Source organism: Dermacentor andersoni, chromosome 3 (genome assembly GCF_023375885.2).
Source record: "Dermacentor andersoni chromosome 3, qqDerAnde1_hic_scaffold, whole genome shotgun sequence".
NCBI classification, from domain to species: Eukaryota; Metazoa; Arthropoda; class Arachnida; order Ixodida; family Ixodidae; genus Dermacentor; species Dermacentor andersoni.
In genome coordinates this window covers 211581246-211604246 of record NC_092816.1, presented here as the reverse complement: position 1 = coordinate 211604246, position 23001 = coordinate 211581246, and the positions used below count along the sequence as shown (strand labels likewise).

General features: G+C 45.6%; 1 protein-coding gene across 1 annotated transcript in view; it reads right to left on the bottom strand.

Moving 5' to 3' along the window:
• The window catches only part of LOC126524714 (rifampicin phosphotransferase-like), a 197403-nt gene that overhangs the window by 53213 nt on the left and 121189 nt on the right, over nucleotides 1–23001 (bottom strand). The window contains exons 27-32 of the mRNA XM_055067252.2: nucleotides 21211–21295; nucleotides 20254–20342; nucleotides 14398–14460; nucleotides 7481–7567; nucleotides 4110–4169; nucleotides 1107–1201 (exon numbers count right to left, since the gene is read on the bottom strand). Of these exons, the coding sequence (XP_054923227.2) occupies nucleotides 1107–1201; nucleotides 4110–4169; nucleotides 7481–7567; nucleotides 14398–14460; nucleotides 20254–20342; nucleotides 21211–21295 (479 nt within the window). The remainder of the gene's footprint in view (nucleotides 1–1106; nucleotides 1202–4109; nucleotides 4170–7480; nucleotides 7568–14397; nucleotides 14461–20253; nucleotides 20343–21210; nucleotides 21296–23001) is intronic.

Sequence of the window (23001 nt, the reverse complement as noted above, 5' to 3'; positions counted from 1 at the left end):
AGAGATACATTACTACATTGGTCAAACACAGAGGCAAACGCAGAGCAGGCTTTCGTATTAAAATCACCTTCCTTGAGGACAACAAAGCCACCTTCCTTGTCAGGTGGCAAAACACACAGTCTGTTCTGCCTCAAAAACGAAGTTGCGCGCTTAACCGGTACATGTGAGACCATCGGTTTGTTGCTCGAGACCACATCGAGACAGACAGAGGGATGTCTTAATGACCGATTACGGGAACATAGCCTAAACTTGAAAAATAAGCAATGCGGTCATCTGTCAACTCACTGTCAGGGATGCGGCTGTGCGCCGGTGTATGGATGCTGCCGGGTTCTTGCGGAGCACAGAGATAAAGACGTGCGAGAGATTATTGAGGCTCAGGCTATCCGGCGGAATAGCGATATGTGTGTTAGTGCCCCTTTGGTCGACTTGTTAGATAAGGAGACGGCTTTTCTGGATGCTTAAGATTTGGATGAGGTGGCGCCACTGGGCATGGATTATATAGGTCAAGTTGTTGAAGTTAGCGCATTGTGGTTTCGTCTCCCTTCCGTCCTTGTTTGCTGGCGCTAAATATGCTTTCTATTAATATTAGTCGAGGACGGCAGACGGCTAGGTGGAGCAATGAAATTAGGAAATTCGCAGGCGCTAGTTGGAATTGGTTGACGCAGGACAGGGGTAATTGGAGAGTCGACAGGAAGCAGGCTGACAATGATGATTCATATACTTGCATCAATAAATACAATTACAGAAGAAAGAAAAGAAAATTGGCAGGTTAGAGGCTTCATATTAAGCATCAAAGCTAAATTCTTGAGTTGTACGTGCCAACACCACGATGTGATTACAAGGCAGGCCGTATTAGTGGACTCCGGATTAAATTTGCCAACGTGTGGCCTTGCAATGATCCCTAAATAGGTGCTCATTACACGAGCGCTTTTTATTTGCATTTCGTCTCCATGGGCATGCGGCCTCCACCATCGGGTTTGAAGCCGCAACCTCCAGCTTAGCAGCGCGTCGCCACAACAGCCACTAAGCTAGCACAGCGGGTAATGTTAAGCAGTCTAGCACTATGTTTTCTGTAAGAAACACCTCAGATGAGAGAACCTTCTGACCTTTTGAAAGGGGTCAACTTGATGTCCAGCCTATCGACCGCTTCCACTATCGGCAAAGGCTCTTTGGTGTACGCGTCTACGGTGCCTGTCATGGCCTGCAAGTAGCAAGACATTGAAAAACCGAATGACCACGCTGTGTACGCCCGCCACATCGGCACAGCAGGAAACCACTCCCGAAGCGGTTGTTTCTCATCTTCCTCAAAAAAGTAAGCGACGATTACGATATTTCATAATGCGAATTTTGAGCGCGCTGAGCGGCGCTGAGCCTTTGCTCGGCCAGTTAGTTTGGTAGCAGCGGCAGACGAAGCATTTCATTTCACCGGTTGCGTCGCTCATTGTTCAGAAAGAAAGGGTGAATGCGCGAACGCGTGGCTCACGTGTACCGCATCCTCTAGCGGCGGCGCCGCAGGCAAAGTAGTGCATGCTTAGTGGGTCCGAAGCCCAGGTCAGCGCTTTGTTTTCATATATGGTATTGGTGGACGCGCTCGCCGCATGCCTGGTTGCAGCCGTCGAGTACGTCTCGTGCGGCACTAGGCTTTCCCCCTCACCCATTCGCCATACTCTCCTCTTCTGCATTCCTTCTGAAACTTCGCCGGCACCCTCCTCCTCCGCTTTCCTCCTCGTGCTCTCTTTGGTATCGCCGAGTTTCATCCGCCGATGCGCTCCGCGTTCGCTCTTTTTTCATCGTTCGCTGTAATCGTTCGCTCGGTTACGCCGAGGGGCGCCGAAGCTCAGTGCAGGAACGGGCGCCTAAGAGCGGCACTCTAAATGTCTACTCAGGGATGGGTTTGGATTGAGGGGACAGAATATTTGCGGGTGAGCTCTTTTTAAAAGGTAGCGGACAATCTCAAGCACCACGCATGTGCGAGCCGCCTGTCTTCCACACATAGTTTTTTTTTTATTTTTAGATTTGCAACATTTAAAAAAAATGCATATGGCAGATAGCCTAATTTTAGCCCATCGACCGGATTACTCCAACAGGTGGACATCACGTCCAGGAGAAATCAAACATATGCAATAGACTAAAATATATTTTACTAATGAAGTTTTTTATTAAGTACATTACGGCGGACTTTGCAACTTATGAATTGTAGCCGGTGACTTCGAACAAATCCTGAACATGGCACCAGTGTCGAGATAAGCGCCGTCAAACTTGCGGTAAGAATTCACTGCACAGTCACTCTTACTCTATAGAAAACACTATTTTATGCATTGAAACTTCACACTGACTGGAACGCCGATGCATTTCGCCAGACTTATTAAGTATATTATCTCGAAACTTGTGTAATGCAGAAAATTCGTTCCAAGTGGGTACGCCTTCCGAGCTCACCGGGTAGAATTCGTTAATTACCATATGTGCCATAAATAGTTATACATAGAAGTATTGACTATTTGATAATGAGTTGAATATGCATTTTTAATTCTTCTGGAAGTAATGCTTGCCTCTGAGAGTATTCAGCTGAAACACTTAAATTAAGCTATTTGCCATAAATGATCCTTAAAAATTTTATATTAAAAGAAAAACTAACTGTTCTTTTTGGTAAACGGTTATATGTGTCACTTGACAACTGCACGTATCACTATAAGAGGAAGCGAAAGAGGAGAAATAAGAAAAAAATAACGATGCAGTGAGATAGCCGCGAATCGCAAAGAGAAACAGCCGCACGTTTTATCGTATTCAAAGATCTAAGAGAGCTAATTCAAAGGCCAAATGTCTATACGTGAATCGCTCAGACATTTAGGCAATATTTCGCTTATATTGAAAGGTTCCAGCATTGATCTCGCTACTTGGTCTTAGTTGCGAAATAGTCCAAGTGTGACAGCCAGTCATGGATAAATCTTTTGGACTGTGCATTAGCTCAAATAAGGATTTGATGACAACGAAAACGTGCGATTGCTTCTTTTTCTTTTCAATTCGCACCTATCGCAGTGTATATTAAACTAATCCCGCTTGTTCTTCCTGTTATAACGACTCGCTCATTTAGCAAGTGACATATATAATCGTCTATGGAATAACATCGGTGAGTTGAAAGTCAGGGCTTCGTCCGTCGTAAACAATAATAAATAAATCAAATGTGCCTTTCTTGTGTTCTGTGTCAGATATTTTGCAACCCTCAAAAACAAGAACCATTACCAAGCCCCACGGTGTACTATTCACTTTAATGTAGTGCCTCCTTGCATGTACCCATGTACACACTACAGAAACTACTCAAAGCTATTTTAATAGATAGATCATTTTTCCCTAATATCCGGGCAATTTACACTAAACACAAGACACCAGCTGTACTGCACACTTATGCCCTCTTCGTTTCTGAGCGCCCTGGAACGCTCTAGCGAGCGGCGTTGTCTTCGGCTGGTTGAAACAGCGTGCGCGCCCTGCGTTCGGTTGGTTCTTCTGCACTGCTCTCCTCCATCTTCGGGCCCTCTGAGGCGCTCCGAGCCCTCTCGTCGGAGCAGTCCTCGAGATTAAAACGTCGTAGCAGCGTCGCGTCGCTGCTGTTGGCGAGGACCCACCGTAACCTAGGCAACCTATGCCGCTGCGTGCTGGCGTCTCGACGAACGCTCGTCCCGCATCCGCCGGTTTTTCCGGCAGTGGCGGGAGATTTGGATAGGCGAAATATCGGATGCTGGAAGTAGTCACGTGGTTTCGCGTCTGCTATTTCCTCCTCCGAGAGTGAGTGGCATGTTCGGCTCGCGCGCTTGTCCTCTACCTCTGACCTCAGGGAACGCCAGATCGGCCCGAGTGTGCTTCGGGGGATGGAGGCGACCAGTCGAAGATACTATTAGAGAGTTTCGAAACTTTTGCGACTCCAAATTCAAAGCAGTGATGCAATTTCTGTCGTAATCCACGCTATTGTCAATATTGCAAAGCAGACGACACGCGAAATGTACCATCTATTCAATATGTCATATGACTAAGTAGCTTGAAGGAGAAGAACCAACATTGCCTCAGAGCATGCAATGTTAATGTCTAGTTTCCGCTAATCATTGCGGCATACGTACCTGAAGGTTCTTCACTAACGGTTTTGGGTCCATGGCCCATGTCGTAGAGTAAACATCAAACTGAAAAAAGTAAAACAGATAAGCAAAATAGTGTTTTCCACGCAGGCGCATCAAACAGCGTTGGTTACAATCGGAAATTCAACTCGGCATTCTACAGCCAAGTGAAAATCGGTCAACCAGCGGAAGGACGTGATCAAATGGTTACCGGGTTATTGCGCCTAAAATCTAAGAAAGACTGACCGAACATTGATTGCAACACTAGCTAGCGTAACTACAAACGCGAAAGTAGGCACCTGGATCTGTAAAAAAAAATTGAAGAAATTGTTTTTTTAGACATTAGACATTATTTAGACATTATTTATTTCATCACAAATTTGTACATGAACATAAGCAAACAACTGTTGGGCCCATAGCCAAGGCTAGTGTGGGCCCATGTGGTACACATGCGTATGTGCTTCGGCGATCAGGACAGTGATGAACAAATGCGCATTGATTACACATAATTGTACAGGATGAGAAACAAGAGAGAAAGAATACATACATTAGTGCAACAATAGAATTGTATTACTGAAAAAATATCACCACAAAGACAGACCAACATTCTTAACTAATTTTTGAGAGATATAATCTTTTTATGGAAAACAAAAAGTTACTGGCACTCTTCACTTCTATTGGTAAGGCACTCCATATTTTTGTACCATGATATTGAATTAGTCTTTGACCGTATGTGTTTCGGGTAACTGGTAAATTGAAATTTATGTTAGTAGCGTATCTAGTATTAAGTGTAGGAATCACAAATATACTAAACGACAATGAGTGATTGCGACATATTATGTTATGCACTAAAATAGCAACTTTCATTTCGGAGGATTGGGTAAAGGGAATCAACCTGCAAAATAAATGATTGCTGGATTCGAATGGACTAGACAACGTCATTATTCGCACCACATGTTTCCCACATGTAGCCCACATGTTTCTGGGCTATGTACTTTATAATGTAACCACTTAACCTGACGGTGCTTCCTTACAACTCCTCGTGTTTGGTGATTTTGAGTAGTCTTATACATTCTGTGTGTCGGGCACTGTCTGCTCGAAATAACCTGACTTTAAAAACTAGAAATTCTACATATTTTCGCTTTAGTCATGCTCGTGCACACGGATCCACGCAACGAATGGCTGCCTCTTTTTGACCAGAGCAAAAGAGCACCAGTCAGGAATAAATGAGGACCTTTTCCCCAAATAATTAAATACTGTGCTTCTACTCCACGAAGTTTCATTTAGAAAATTCTTCTCACAAATCGGGGAGCGAGGTAGGGACAATAACTCACTATTACGGAATTCTATCAAACTGGTGCTCTTTCCCCATTCGGGCTCTTTGAATGAAATGTTGGGGAACAGCAAGATGTCACGAATCGGCAGTGTAGAGGAGTCGGAAGACTGTGTTCCAGCATAGGATGCAGGACATTTATTATGCAGTGCGTCTCATAGAATTTATTTAGGTTTTTATTTATTGTACCCTCACGGCTCTATCGCATTGTATAGGGGAGGGGCACTGAAATAATACCAACAAATTTCATCAAGAACAATTAACACAAAAGAAAAATCACAAGAACGGCAAAAAACAAAAAGATGAAGTAGAATAGCGTGTACCATCAGTTCCTTGCGCAAAGCATGCATACCAACACAAGAGAATAAAAATACTAGATCAAAGTAACCTGCAAAAATAGTGAATAAATACATAAAACGACAAAAGGACCTGTTAAACGCTTCGCGGAATCTGTCAGGGTTAGTTACAGCAGCGGTTGAGGCGGCCAAATGATTCTTGTCGGGGCAAGTTTTGGGCATAATAAGAAATGCTACGTGTTTGCTCAAGGAATATGGCCTTCGTAATGATGTTTAAGGTGAGATGATATTGAGTAAGTAGGCTGTGTCCAGTGCGATTTCAGTACATGATTGTTATAATAGGTCTGTTGCAAAAAGCAGATGTGAGATAATTTTCTGCGCATGGCAAGGGAAAGAAGGTTAGAGCTATCTTTTAAGGTAGCTGCGCTGGACATTCGACGATATTTCGGCACTATGAAACGCACCGAGCAATATTGAACAGCTTCGAGATCGTTTATAAGTGTTTCCTGGCTGGGGTTCCATACGGATGAAGCGTATTCAAACACAGGACGGACGTGAATGGCATTTAATTGTTTGTTCATTGGAGATCGTGCACGGGAAAAATTTCGTTTTATGTAACAGAGCATACGACTAGCTGTGGATGTTACGTTGTCAAGCTGATCAGACCATGGAAAAAAGTTAGCAATCTCCACACATAGGACGGAATAGCTTTCAGTGGTATTGCGAGTACACGAATAGCAATGGAAAGTTGTGTGGTTGCGGGAAACTGTCATTGTTTTACATTTGGAAATGTTCGATTCCACGTTCCAGAGGTCGCACGAATGCGCAATAATATTAAGGGCTATTTGAAGGAATCTGACGTCAGCATCATTAGTAACAATGGCGTAGATGACGCGATCGCAAACAGAAAGACGAATGCACAAATTTGTATTGATATGTATATAATTTATATAAATATTAGGCATGTTCGGCTGGTCGTTTCTGAGTGCTCTAGACCACTCTCGTGAGCAGCGTTGTCGTCGACTTGCCGAAAGAGCGCGCGCTCTTTTTTGATCGCTCTTCTCCCGCGCCGAACGCGCTCAAGCAGGTCTGAGTGCTGTCGTCAGAGAATTCGTCGAGATTATTAGTGCTTACCGCCGGGTCATTCCAACGCAGCGTCGTCGTCATTGGCGATCGGGTGGCTTAACGACGAACGCTCGTCCCGCCGGCGCGGGAGCTATTTTTTTCCGGCGGAGCCGGGAGCTTTGGCTTGGCGAAATCGCACATTTGTTGTGGGCACGTGGCTTCACCTCTGCCATTTCATTGCGACAGGAGTTATAGGGACACTCCAGGCGTATATCTGCCGTCGCCGTCACCGTGGGGTGCCGTATAATGTACAAGGACGATAAGATCGTCGCAACGCGCAGTATGCTGTAGGTGCGAGTGGAAGCGCCCAAGCAATACGAAAGCAACCAATACAAACATTGTTTAGTACTATGAACAAGAACTACTTAGCTGCGTTTTGTTAGTGAATCAAGGCACTTTTAAGGGTGCATGCGTGGCACTTGAATTTTAGCGTCACGTGTGCCAGCCATAGCACTACATCCCTTTTTTGCTGAATAGTGTGAACTCAGTTTTCACACCCCTTAGCCACGAATCCTCACACCTAAGCAACCAGCTCTCACCCTTCTTTCTCTCGCATATGCGTCATATTATACTTATATAAATGTGTGCTGGCTTACTTCGTAACGAAAATAAGACGCCCTTACCTCATTGATGCAGCGGTGGCCGTGGCGACTGAGGAACTCCCGTAATGTCTTTCCGGCGTCCTTCTCCAGCAGCCAGCTCAGCGCAGCCTGCATAATGACGACGTTAATGAATTTTGATGGTTTGGGGCGTAGGGACCAAGCATGGCCAAAGTACGCCAGAACGACGACGAAACCAGCGGGAAAAAAATATTAGGAGTGCATTTGCAGACAGACTAAAAATATTCACTAAGCATAATTGACTGCACTGAAACCACTAAAAATGTCACGCTCTTATTTATACGAAACATTCAACTTTATCTAACGGATTTATTCGAATATAGTCCGCCTTTTATTTTCGTAAATGTTACCCAACTTGACCTACAGGCCCATCCAAAACCAAAGAATCTCGACTTATATTTCTGAACAAAGCTAGCAAAAGTAGCTAGCTAAGTTCCACGATTGCGTCCACGGCATCTGTGAGTGGAGAACGTCGATATGGGCTTGAAGAAATGATGCAAGTCCAAAGCACTCGGAGGCACCAAGGACAACACCACTTGGGGAGCCGTGAACGAAGGATCGGACAAGAGGACTTCTGTGGTAGTTGTGACAAGGAACAGCTTGTGGCATCGACTAGCGAGATTTAGCAGCTGAGCTTACGGTGAGTCAACGTGTGTTATGTTCAAATCTTTTTTTTAATATTAAAATAAAATATAGGTTTGCCTACGTTCAAACCATTTTATTTCTCGGTGCGTAAGATACGCGGGGGTCGACTATATTCGAGTAAGTAAAGTCCTGCATGAACTAGTACGTATATATCGGGGACAGCTTCACGTGCAGTTCTTTTGCTATTTTGATAAGATCTAAAAGTGCTGCCACGCAACACTTCACACCAGTAATGCAGTGTTGTGGGACGCCGCCCCCATCAGAGCAAATGATGCTCTACTCGGAAGCGATGAGGGCCATTCAGTAAAATGGTGTAAAATTGCTTTCTCCAGCTATGCAGGTTCAAATTGTGCTGAACTCGTGCTTGGAGATTATACTGTAAAAATGAACAGCCTGAATTTATTTCGCTTTTTGCACACAGCACTGATTTCTTGTGGAGCACCCTGTGACACCTTCTCGTTGCTTCGTACTAAGGTTTAATTGCGGACGAAGTTCACGCAGCCGTTCATTCTAGCTCAACATAGCAGCTAGGCAAGGAGAATAAATTGAAAAATGACGAAGCCTCGCCTGTACGGTGAAAATGTTTCGAATGCCAATGTTGCATTCATACAAGTGAACGCCTTACCCTTCCTCATTACTGGCGATCTACTGATGGGACAAAGAGCATCAGGGTGTAAGACGAGTGAATGTCGTGGTTCCGTTGTCCATTCCAACATGTTAGGGGAGCAATCTACTCACGGCGCCGAAAAATTAGCCGAATATATTGAATGAGAAATTAGTGGAATCCATATATTTGGCCAAAAAATTTGGCGTATAGAAGGGCGTATATGCAGTACACTAAAATATGTGCAATCCAAAGGGTATGACCAAAATAAAATACTTTCCCACCTCACCAATACCACTCAAGGTGATGCGATCCACCGCAAGAGTGAGTTTTAGGACACCGGTCAAATAGAGAACGAACGTGAACTAAGTGTGATATATTCTTCCAGTCAATAATGTCTCACAACTGCATATTACTGCGCATTACAATATCAACATGAAGCCATCTAAGCGGGCGTCAAAAGCATGTTTATGGGCAAGTGTAGCATCTTGAAGGCCAGGGTTTATAGGCAAACAATAACGATGTATTTAGAAAGAGGTTTGAAAAGTCAATAAAAACTGCCTTAATATTTGTAGGCCTAAGTGGAAGTCATGAAAGACATAATGACGCAAAACACCGCGTGCTTCTATCGCGCACAAACACTGACACGCATCTCCGGTGTGGTCCCCAGCAAAAGAACGTGCTTCTTTTTACAGCGAACCTGTGTATGGCTACCTCGGCAGATCTTCTGCGTCCGTGCGCGCACACCGTCACGTCGAAAAACAAAAAAATTCGTCTCCTAAGCTGGTGTAAAAGAGTTTAGTCTTGTGGATTCATTAGCATGAGTGTCAAACCCTATGACGAATGGCACATTATTCAGCCTACTGCGCTCGTCGCAAGTGTCAAGTCGAATGATTAATGACCAATCGTTCTCAGCGCGGCGTCGCTCTCCGCCGCTAGGCAGCGTGACGCTATAGCAACCAGGGGAACCAAGTGGAAGGCTTAGGTGACGAATGTCTAGAGCTTTTGAGATAGATTCACCTAGAAAATATCCCTTGCGTTGAACTGGAAGGGTTAAGGGGCCATGAGAAAGTCCATATCAACAAGGGACTGAGGCAGGGGGGCCATTTATCCCCACTGCTATTTACAATGTACATGGTGAGGAGGAAGAGGGTGCTAGAAGGAAGTAATATCGACTTTAATCACTCATACAAACAGGCGGGTACAGTAGTAGAGCAGCGGCTTCCACGTTTCTTTTATGTGGACGACATTGTGTTGCTGGCTAACAAGTAAAGTGATTTGCAACATCTGGCTAATATCTGTGGACAGGAAGGCAAGAATTTAGGTTGGAAATTTAGTGATAGAAAATCAGCTGTTATGGTATTCAATGAAAACAGTGAACAGAGAGTGGCGATACAGGGCCAGGAAATACCTCGGGTAACAGTATCTAAATACCTTCGTATATGCATAAACGAAGGCAATAGATATATGGAAACACAGGAAAAAACAATAACAGTGAAGGGGAAGAGAAATGCAACCATAATGAAGCACAGAGCGCTAAGGGGACAAGATAGGTATGAGGTGCTGTGAGGTATGTGGAAAGGTGTAATGGTTCCAGGACTGACTTTTGGAAATGCGGTTGTTTGCTTTAAATCAGGGGTACAATCAGGACTCGAGGGGAACCAAAGGTCAGTGGGACGCCTCGCATTGCGCTTTCACGGGAAGACTACAAATGAAGCTGCGCAGGGTGATAAGGGCTGGACTAGTTTTGATGTGAGGGAAGCTCGCAGTAAAATTGTGTATGAAGAATGACTGAGGAATATGGAAGAAAGTGAACCGGCTCGGAGAGTGTTCAGGTATCTGTACCGGAAAAACATTGATTCACAGTGGAGGAAAAGAACTAGGAAGCCTACCAGCAAGTATGCGGCCTGCATGGTGGACAACACAGCAACAAAGAACGTCAAGCGGAAAGTCAGAGAGGCTGAAATAATATCATGGGTGGCGGCAATGAAAAAGAAACCTGCCATGGGTAACTACTTAAAAGGAAAGAACGAAATCAGGAAAAAAATTATGATAACTGAAATGGAAGCGAATTACTTTTCGAAGCCAGATCGGTATGCCTTAGAACACGCACCTATAAAGCGAGATGTAAGAAGGAAGAAGAATCATGGGCTTACTGCGGGAAAGCTAGGGAAGGGATGGAGCATGTTTTATTAGAATGTGAAGACGTCTACCCAGCGGTCGATTTAGGCACCACTGGCCTCCTTGAAGCCCTTGGGTTCAGCGAGAGCAGTGGAAAAGTAAACATGTCAGCAATAGGGATTAGTAAGAGGCGATTAGAGTATTGGTGGAAGAGACATAGGGAAACGACAAAAAACGGAGACGTACAAAGGCCCACTTCGCAATAGGGGTTCAGGAAATTTGGTTGTGGGAGTTCATAGTGTTTTTTTTCTTTTTTATTGTTTAACCTAGGTAGGACCTAAGGTAGTATAAAAGCAAGAGCTTGGTGGCACAACCCATCGCCCCGTTCCAAAGGGGACGCTTATAACATCCATCCATCCATCCACTATAGCATCCAGATTGGTGGAAGTAGGGAGATCACAAACAACGTTCCATATAGGGGTCCAGAAACTTTGCTGATGGGAATTCGTGTTTCTTTTTTCTTTCTTTTTAACATTGGGAGGACATTAGGGATTATAATAACAAGAGCTTCGTGGTGCGTACCTGCACCCCTTTCCAAATGGGACACTCATAGCACCCATCCATCCATCCATCCATCCATCCATCCATCCATCCATCCATCCATCCATCCATCCATTCATCCATCCATCCATCCATCCATCCATCCATCCATCCATCCATCCATCCATCCATCCATCCATCCATCCATCCATCCATCCATCCATCCGTCGTGTCCGTGTCAAGGCCGTAATAACCGTGCACGCATGTATCGTTCAGTGTGTGTTTGCCTATAGAGCGACGTCAGTGTCGCCTAGCGACCTGATCGGCAGTTGTTCTTGAGCGGTTCCATGGGGCGTCGCGTATCGTGCGCACGGAATAGGCGCAACGTGCGCGTCTAGAACGGCCAGCGAGAATGGGCGCGCCGGCGGCGGGAAGAAGCTGGCGCCGATCGTGGGTCTGTCGACGAGCCTGGCCCGTGGTGTGTGCGGAGCGACAAAGGCCCGCAGCGTGCGCGTCAAGAACGGCGGCATAACCAGCACCGGGAATGTCAGCGCCGGCGGCGCGACGCCGCTAAGGCCCGTCTTAGCAATGCCTTGCCCGACGACGATCCGCAGCACGTCCGTGATGAGGGCGCACGCGAACACAACCGGGAACGTAAGCGCCGGCTGCGGCAAAGTAGCACTGGCGAGACGCAAACGTTATTGCATATATATATATAGATATATATATATATATATATATATATATATATATATTGTAGTGGGTAATATGCATGTGGCACTGTGCGGACTGCCACCGCTGCGGCGCGAGACACGAGCTTGGGTTGTTGATGCGAAGCGCTAGGACTCGTGATCTAGAGCTGCCTGCGATCCCTCGAACGAGCTGCAATAAACCCCATTTCAATATATATATATATATATATATATATATATATATATATATATATATATATATATATATATATATATATATATATATATCATCAGCCTGGTTACGCCCACTGCAGGGCAAAGGCCTCTCCCATACTTCTCCAACTGCCCCGGTCATGTACTAATTGTGGCCATGTTGACCCTCCAAACTTCCTAATCTTATCTGCCCACCTAACTTTCTGTCGCCCCCTGCTACGCTTCCCTTCCCTCGGAATCCAGTCCGTAACCCTTAATGACCATCGGTTATCTTCCCTCCTCATTACATGTCCTGCCCATGCCCATTTCTTTTTCTTGATTTCAACTAAGATGTCATTAACGCGCGCTTGTTCCCTCACCCAATCTGCTCTTTTCTTATCCCTTAATGTTACACCTATCATTCTTCTATCCATAGCTCGTTGCGTCATCCTCAATTTAAGTAGAACCCTTTTCGTAAGGTTTCTGCCCCGTACGTGAGTATGGGTAAGACACAGCTGTTATAAACTTTTCTCTTGAGGGATAATGGCAACCTGCTGTTCATGATCTCAGAATGCCTGCCAAACGCACCCCAGCCCATTCTTATTCTTCTGATTATTTCACTCTCATGATCCGGATCAGCCGTCACTACCTGTCCTAAGTAGGTGTATTCCCTTACCACTTCCAGTGCCTCGCTACCTATCATAAACTGCTGTTGTCTTCCGAGACTGTTAAACATTACTTTAGTTTTCTGCAGATTAATTTTTAGTCCCACCCTTCTGCTCTGCCTCTCCAGGTCAGTGAGCATGCACTACAGTTGGTCCCCTGAGTAACTAAGCAAGGCAATATCATCAGCGAAGCGCAAGTTACTAAGGTATTCTCCATTTACTCTTATCCCCAATTCTTCCCAATCCAGGTCTCTGAATACCTCCTGTAAACATGCTGTGAATAGCATTGGAGAGATCGTATCTCCCTGCCTGACGCCTTTCTTTATGGGGATTTTGTTGCTTTCTTTATGGAGGACTACAGTGGCTGTGGAGCCGCTATAGATATCTTTCAGTATTTTTACGTACGGCTCGTCTACACCCTGATTCCGCAATGCCTCCATGACTGCTGAGGTTTCGACTGAATCAAACGCTTTCTCATAATCAATGAAAGCTATATATAATGGTTGGTTATATTCCGCACATATTTCTATCACCTGATTGATAGTGTGAATATGATCTATTGTTGAGTAGCCTTTACGGAATCCTGCCTGGTCCTTTGGTTGACGGAAGTCTAAGTTGTTCCTGATTCTATTTGCAATTACCTTAGTAAATACTTTGTAGGCAATGGACAGTAAGCTGATCGGTCTATAGTTTTTCAAGTCTTTGGCGTCCCCTTTCTTATGGATTAGGATTATGTTAGCGTTCTTCCAAGATTCCGGTACGCTTGAGGTCATGAGGCATTGTGTATACAGGGTGGCCAGTTTTTCTAGAACAATCTGCCCACCGTCCTTCAACAAATCTGCTGTTACCTGATCCTCCCCAGCTGCCTTCCCCCTTTGCGTAGCTCCCAAGGCTTTCCTTACTTCTTCCGGCGCTACTATATATATATATATATATATATATATATATATATATATATATATATAATTTCAAAAGAACACATAACAGCTTCACTGGTCGTCCTTCTTCGCAGAGTGGAAGGACCCATGAATTTCGTTCTCACACATTCGCTTTGGAAAGAGCCCTCTCCCTTGTTTACGCAGAGAGAACATGGTCCTGTGCTATTTCTATGAACGTACCTACCTTGTTTGCTGACAATTTTGTGATTCAGTGTTTATGCAACCTAAGAGATAGGTGTCATGAATGTAGGAAGATCTGTCTGTCTCTCAGCAGCGTATGTGCAAACAGATAAAGTGGTGTTCCAACAAAACTGTGCTGGTGGCACCTACTCAATGGTCTTGGCGGCAGCATTTGGATGCGGGAAATTAAAAAAAATGATGGGGGAAAATAAAAAAGGTGGTTGAAATTAACCCGCAGTCCGCCACCACCGTGTGCCTCGCAATCATGTCGTGGTTTTCGCAGGAAAAAGCCCAGAACTCTTAAACAAAAATGCGAGTTTTATGAGAGATTGTAAATAATTACCTCCGGGTCCATTCTCTTGAAGTTTCCGGCCTCTGGGTGTCTGCTAATTTCCGCCGCCATTTTCTGGGTAACAAAATGGAGCAAGACATAAAATGTTTGATTACTCTGATATGCAGATGTCATGTAAAAGCCGAAAGATCTGGCAGCTTGTGTAACAAAAACTTCCGAACGCTCCGAAAATATTAATAGCCCATCTTGAACAGAAACTCGTCACTTAAAAAATATGCCGTTCATAGGCTAGTCTGTAAAACACGGCATAGCCACTGTTCAGAATTGTAGCTCTGGTCATCAAACAAAACGGGCCGTAAATACAAAACCACTGCAAGTCCTCAGTGAGTTCCGGGCTGCCTACTTCCATAATGTAAAGACTGATGTATTGGTCATATTTACTAATCACCACACAAGAAATAAAGGACACATAATAGCGCATACTCACCAGGTGTGACGAACTCCGCCCTAATTTGAGAAGGTTGACACAATATTGATATCTCATTCACTGACTAAGCTCAACCCACTCGGCAGCCGCGGGCTGCACAGGGCTTCAAAACAGCGGAAGTCTAACCTATTATAATAACATGCATGAATAAATATATCGGTAAATCAATCAAATGTTTATTATGTAAGTGTTTATTAGTTACCAGCATTTGAGCTGACCGTTAGAGCAGGGCACGGACTCTCGGCATGAGCGGTGTCCCCCGAGCAATACACAGGAGAGGTTGACGCACTAGAAATCGCTGGAGAGGATGGCCCACTATAGTATTCCCCTTCGCTACAATTACCCATGGGAAGGAATAGGTAGCCGTCCAGTGACCTAATAGCTCCTGAATATGAGTGGATCATAGTTCGGCTTGAGGCGCTTGGCGTTGACACTGTCGTGTCCACAACGGTGCATGTCCCAAGATGGTTGAATGCATTCGATCACGAGGTCTACGGGGGAGGCGCGTTGGATGATACGGTAGGGCCTTTCATACTTGGGCAGTGGTTTTGAAGAGAGACCAGGCGCAGCGAAAGGGGCCAAGAGCCACAGAAGCGTTCAAAGAAGGAAGGTGGGTAGAAAAATGATGTCACCGCGAATGCTATTCTGACACTCTTGGCCATTTGAGGTAAATACCCATATCTTGCGGACAGGAACACACGTCCACGATCACTGAGCAGTTCTTGAGATGGCCCCTGACGTAGGACGAATCGACGGAGCAGGAAAGAGGTAAGATCGAGTGCTGTAGCTGCCGGAAGAGCGTCGGTTTCGGCGTATCGCGTGAAGGTGGTCTAGTGCCACAATGGCGGAACGGTTTGCGGCCAATGTCAGGGGAAGGGGCCTATACAAATCGATGTCGACGTGGTCAAACGGCCGGGTAGGGCAAGGTGCAGGTTGCAGAACTGCTGGCGAGAGGACGAGTGAAGATTTTCGGCGCTGATTTTCGGGGCAAGAGTGAACGGCCTTCTAAACGTAACTGTACATACCTCGCCAGTAGTACGACTGTCGAAGGGGCTGATAAGTTTCGAAAGCTCCCTACTGTCCACACTGTCGATCAGCGTGGAAAGCCGCGCATATGTCGGAACGGAGACTGCGAGGTGCTATCACTAACCATAGGCGCTCGTCGGGGTTATAATGGCGTCGGTGAAGCAGGTTGTCGCGAATGGCGAAATGGTGAGATTAAAGACGCAGCATCCGAGTGGTTGGTGCTGCTCATAAAGCAGAAAGCACGTCTATAAGAGAGGTAATCCAATGGTCCTTGAGCTCTTCAGACGTGATGGCGGTAAGGTCAAGTGAAGAAACGGTAAAGTGGGATAGAGCGCAGCAGACATTGTCGTCCGACAAGGGAGAGCGTGAGAGGGCGTCGGCATCACAATCCTGGCATCCGCTGCAATAGAGCACGCGGCGATCGTAGTCCTGCAGTCAAAGTGTCCATCGGGCAACACGGCCTGAGGCACAGTTCAAGGACCACAACAAACATAGTGCATGGTGTTCCATGACTATATCAAATGGACCGCAATGCAAATAAGGCCGCAATTTAGTAACAGCCTAGATGACCAGGCATTCTTTTTTTGTCATAGTGTAATTTGTCTCAGCTTTTCTAAGCGTACGAGTTCCATAAGCCACGACATATTCGGGAAACTCTTGTTTGCACTGGGCAAGATGAGCACCGAGGCCAACACCACTGGCATCAGTGTGCACCTCTGTAGGGGTTGTCGGGTCTTAATGGCGCAAAATTGACAGAGGCGTTAGCAAATGAAATAGCTTCTTGAAGGCCTCGTCGCATTCAGACGACAACGAACGGATGGGTCCATTGCTTCTGAGTAGCTTCGTCAGGGAAGATACGATGGCGGCGAAATTGCGAGTGAAGTGTTTAGAGTAAGAGCACAGACCTATGAAACTGCGCATTTCTTTGACGGATGCTGCCTGAGGGAACTTGGCGACGACCCGAAGTTTGGCTGGATCGGGGATTCCATTCTTAGACATGACGTAACCTAGGACTGCCAGCTGCCGAGCTGCAATTTGTCACTTTTTCAGGTCCAGTTGTAGGCCACCGCTTGTTAAACACCTCTAAACACAATGGAACAGGTGAAGGTGCGTGTGAAGTCAGGAGCAAAAAGGACAACATTGTCAAGATAGCGCAAGCAGATGTGCCACTTAAGGCCGCACAGAACTGTGTCCATCATGCCCTCATCATGCCCTTGGCAGTCGTGGTATTTAGGCCGGAAAAAATCCTGCACATGGAGCCCATCAATTTTTCAACATACCCTTGACGTCAATATCATCCGTATTTTCATTCTCTGCAGTACGTGTAGGAGCGGTGCGTAAGGGTGTGGCCGCACGCCTTGATGGTAACGAGGGCCACTGCGTCTCCAATGTGTTTGGGGCCGATGACGAGTCGCCTTTCACTTTCGTAGAATACAAAGGCTTTGAGGCACGTGTTTCTTATTCCTCCGACGAGGAGAGGGTGGAAGGTGCACTTGAGCCGTCGATCCTTCTACGCTAGGAGGGCTGCGGTCCCATCGACGTCGGTGTCGTGACGGTGCCTAGGGTGGCGAATGGCCCTTGCCACTACCCTGTGTGTGAAATGACGTCGAACCATGTTCTACAGTATACCCACTTCATTCCTGATCTTTAGGCACACGTTCGACGTTGCGTCGTGGGCACCACAGCAATTTGGACACTTTTCAGCAACGTTGCGATTGCTGTCTCTATGAGGTCCACCACATCGTTTGCATGTTAATGCACCCTTGCAAACTGCACCGACATGCTCAAGTTCCATGCACTTGTGACATTGTAGAAGCCTTGGCACGTAAGGACGTACTGAATGCCTCACATATCCAACCTTGATGTGTGTTGGCAAAGTTTCCAACTGGAACAATAGTTTCACACATCGCGATCGTCCAAAACGGTGAAAGCTGAGCACAGGAGCTGATAATGATACTAGTTTCGCGAGATCAGTGTCTACAATATGGATGTCTAGGTCGTAGATGACGCTGGTCGTCGCTTCCTTGCCGTATGTTGGGAATGCGGGAACAGTGATGCTTCCAAACTGAATGATGTTTTTCAGTGTTTCCACTATTGTCGGTGTATACACTTCCACCGAGACGATGTTATTTCGAACGTTTATACGTATTTCTTCAACTTGACCATCGGCATTTCGTTCCAAATATTCCGACAGGCTCTGTCTATTTATTGAGTTGAGGTTGTCTGTTATCGTTGATGGTACGTATGCAATAGTGTATGACTGCTTGCCACTTGCCTTTTCCGTCACCTGACGACTGGTTGGCAATATCCTTCTTATCTTTCTCTTCAGACGTCAGCTCGACAACAAGGTAAAATCGCTGTCCGAGCGCATATCTTCAGTGAAGGAGCCATGAGATGACGCAATCGAGACGATGCTTAAGGCAAGTGTGCCGCCGACTCATGTCGGCGGCATAACGAACTGGCTGTTCAGGACCCAATTGATGGATGGGGTTTGGGTCCGCTATTGCAGAGGACGACGTGCCCCAATTTTCTTGTCACTAATTGCAGAAGTCACAGAAAATAAAAAAGAAAATGCACAGAGCGCGAAGCTGAAGCTGCTCGCTACGGTCACTTTTTCTTCCTCCCAGATGATCAAGAAGCTGTGGGGAAGGGTGCTACCATAATATGGAGGAAACAAAGATATGATTTCAGACGTGTTGATTGTAGAGGTGCGAGTCCCGGTATATTTGAGAGGGCTGAACTATGGTCGCCATAACCGTAAAAGCGCTGCATGAAAATTGATATCAATTTATTCTGGTCGCATCTACTGAGGCCCAAAATTCATTTGCCCGTTCCACCCCAAACTATAGAGGCCCACTCTAGTAGGGGAAAATACTCGGTAGAATAAAATTTAACGAATGCAAAAGTGGGTAGGTGTCATGCAATGTACAACTAGTTCCATGACCACAAAGCGCGCGCAATCTCACATATTTAGCGTATGAAGAGGAACGTCAAGTTTCGTCAAAGCACACACAAAATCTTTCATTTTATCCACCCTGTGCAATGGAACATCCTGGGTGGTGTATAAAATACACAAAGTGTGTTTTCCGCGCATAACATTATGCGGTATTTTTGGAAACACATAAGAGTAACTCATTCTCTCTGCACCCGCTTGGGTGAAAAAAAATGTCTTTTCGGAGGTCACTCCAATTGTGAACACTGCTGACACTCTGAAATAACTTGACGTCATCAGCATATAGAAGAAATGAAGAGTGCTAAATTCCTAGCTAAATTACATTTACAAAAAGTATGAATAGAAGAGGGCCAGAACAGATCCTTGAAGAACTCTTCTATTAACTTCATACCCAATAATGCTGTGGCCGTTAATGCTTACGATGAGTGATCTATTGCTTAGGTAATTAGATCCTACGCAGTGATTGAAGATGGTATTCCCACTTGCGTAAGGTCTTTAATGAGGAGCTCATGGCAAATTATTTCAAGCTTTTACTTAGGTCAAAATAATCAGCACCCAATTGGCCCCTACTAAGCACTACATTAGAAGATGGAGCAATATATGTAACCAAGTTAGCTGTATTGGAGCGCCTTCATGCAAAGCCGTGCTGCTCATCTACTAATATGTCATTAACACTAATAGAAAGCAAGGAATGCAGTATAGATTCAAACACTTCAGACGCCGCTCAGAGGATAGATATGACCCGTAGTTAGTAGTTGCACTTCTCTGCAACCAACTTATATAGGGACACTACATGTGATACCACCCAAGCAGCAGGGAACGCGCTAGACTTTTGGTAACTATTGAAGATGCGTGTGAGAACAAGAACAAGTATGCTCCTTTATGTCGTAATAATAATAATAATAATAATAATAATATAATAATAATAATAATAATAATAATAATAATAATAATAACAGCAATTTTCGTCATTAACATTTGCATCCTTAAAATGGCAAACTGAGCGAGTTCGTGAGCTTGCTAAATTATATTAACTTTCATTATTGATAAAAACGCCAACAGGCAAGGAAGGCTCTAAAGCACAGGGCGGCCACTGAAGAACAACTTTCTAAATAATAAAGAAAAATCCGCTGTTAGTTAGTGCTCGTCCTGTGTTCTACACTTTTCCTTGTCCGTTCATGCTATTCGCAATAATGCTTCAGCGATTTAGCATCATCGCCGTAATCGTCACCATTGTCCTACATTTATCTCAATTGCAAGACGAATGCGTCCGCCAGATACCTCTAATTATCTGTCTTGCGCTAGCCTGTTCCGAAGTTATGCCTGCAAATTTTCCAATTTCATCATACCAACTAATTTCATTTTTCTCACTGCAGAGTAGCCTCGTTTAGCGCGCTTATCTAGGCAATTGTGAAAAGACAGCATAAAAGGTACCCCTCACCTGTAGTGCGCAAGGCACCTCGGCGCTCCACACGTCACCAGCAGAGGTCATGAGAGATCCAAAGTCAGAAAGCACTGCGTCTGTCCATTCTGCGCATAACCATAAGAGTGTGTGTTCAGAAACGCAGGAGTGGGGATGAAGAAGATGGTGATGTGGGACTGTCCGGTTAGAAGCATGTAAGCTGCAAAGGAAAGTACAGTGGTCCTTGCCACCGGCGCACCTACACAGCTGCGGGACAATATTGGCCCCTTACATGAGATGGCATCCTGTGGCTGCGTGGGCTGCGAAGCTCGCGGCTTCCCATAGAAACAAAAATATTACGGACTCCGAGTCAATGACTGTGCTAAGCAGCAACACGGCAACGCATCCTTTGGCATGACTATTGACAACTCCAGTCATACGACCAAGCTCTTCCTTAGAGAAACAATTCGCATTTGCTTGAACATGGCTATTCCGTGCGTGCACACACTGCTGGGCGCACAAGCTAGCGTGCAAAAGCGTGGGAGCCATCACGTATGTAGGTGGAAGCTTGGAATGACACTCGTGTAATGGTAGTGCGGCCATGGGCAGTGATGGTTACAACTTAGGGCCAAGTGCAGAAAAGTATTTTCGCAAGGCGAAGGCATTTTCTCTTGGTGGATGTACTTCTTTGTTCACTTCTGCGAAAAAATTGCTTTAAGTGTATTTCCCCTTTTTTATCCCGAAAAGCCCATGATTTGTACAGATTGCATCACGTAACATCGGAGGGTATATTTCACACGTATGTTGTGGAGAGAAAAAGTTTTCCATGTGGTTGATAAATGCGTTTTAAAAACACATTTAAAGTTCTGACAAAGTGAATAAAGGGGGAGTTCAGTCATACAAAAGCTGCTGCAGCATTTATACTTAGGTTCGAGCTTAGCTGACATCTTCAGAACGTTCATTTACCGCATTAAGGAGATACAGTTGCATACCTACCTCCGCGAAGTTTGGCGAGCATTGTGAACGCCAGGCTGTTGGCTAATATGGAGTACATGTTGGTTGCCCCGTGAACTTGCACAGACTGCGAGAAACGGCAAAAAATGTTATATCTGTGGATCCCACGCGCTGCGGTAATTGATTTAGAGGAGAGAGAAACAAAAACAATTGGGGGGAGGTTAACGAGGGTAAGTACCCTTTTATGTTCTGCACAGGGGAGAAGAAAAGCAAAAGATTTCGAGCGGAAAGGTACCATTGGTGTTTGCAAGAAAGGCTGGTAATCTTAGCGAGCACTTGTAATTAAACAGCACGTGACGAAATTGGAGGCAATTTCGCTAGGAAATGCTGCACACAATGCAAATATATGGTACTACACCATGTAGACCATGATCATGACGACGACGGAATGGCGATGATATTACGACGACAGTATGGAGATCACAGTGCAGCGACTACGCCATGACGATTATAGATGACGACACTGGAATGGCGTCGATTGAACGACCATGAAGATATGGCAATAGATGGAGAAGAAACTTTGTACAGAACAGCACACGAGCCAAGCGAGCATAGGCAGAACCTCCGCTTGCAGTGGGTCCGTCGAGTCGGATTACTCCCATTGATTGCGCATGGGAGTAATGCTCTACCGCCCATACCGTGCGGTAGAGCATTGCGTATTCAACACAGTGTCGACATTCCTAAGGATACAGCTCAGGGTTTATGGCGTGGTACAGAATCATCGTGTGGAAATGTTTGTACTTGCAACGGCGCTATATACGGCTTCCTCTTACGTGTGAGCCATTATGCGGTGGTAGTACTGTTCTTTGTGACAGGCGACAGTGTTGTAGGATGTGCGCAAAGACTATTGCTGCAGCTTCGGGGTGGAACTGCTGGCCGCGTCCCACTCGTGCCTCCTGATGTGCATGCGCTCGGGAGCAGGCGTGTACCGACAGATTGCCTCGCGCGGGCTCATGCCACGGAGCCTACACGATGCCGACAAAAGTTCTGCGTGCGTCTGAGAGTTCATGAGCACTATTACGCGCCCCCAGTGCGGTCTCGTCGTAAATGGCTAACGCTATCGCTGTTCATTTGCCTCCACAGCGCTCACCCCGGAAACCGAGGACGCATTTACTTCGTTCCCGTAATTGTCCAATATGCTGGTGACGACTGCAGTGCTTCTCGATGCGGTGGCCGCGGTTACGTACAAGACGTTGGAATGGTTGTCATAATTCTTCACGAGCGGCTGCATTCTGGCTTGTCGACGACCAGTGTGAAAGGTTAAGTGCATGTTCCTGGCAATCAACGAGGCGTGAATAGTTACCTGCATTCATGTGTGTATTCTTACCGGTGCGCTGGTCTTTCGGACGGAATATCCGCACACGATGGTGGGACCATGAAAACATGCCAATGACTGTATCGTGGTTATACAACGGCAATAGCAGCATGATGACTTGGGATTGACCTCGACACAGTGACGTCGACTTCATGATAATGATGGCATAATTACGACGACGTGGTGACGTAGGTATGATAAGTCGACACATGATAAGAATGACGACAATCGCCTGATAAAGGGGACGTGACGACCACTAAATGACGAAAGCATAATGACGAAGGTATACTTAGGATGGAGTGACGACAACGCAATGCTGACGACAGTACGGCTACAAAAGAACGACGATGACAGAATTGAGGCAACGAAGTGACCACAATGGCATAATGACAAAGGCATGGCAACGATAGAATATCGACGCTTGATCAACATTGAAGCAAGGACAACGAGAGTGACGA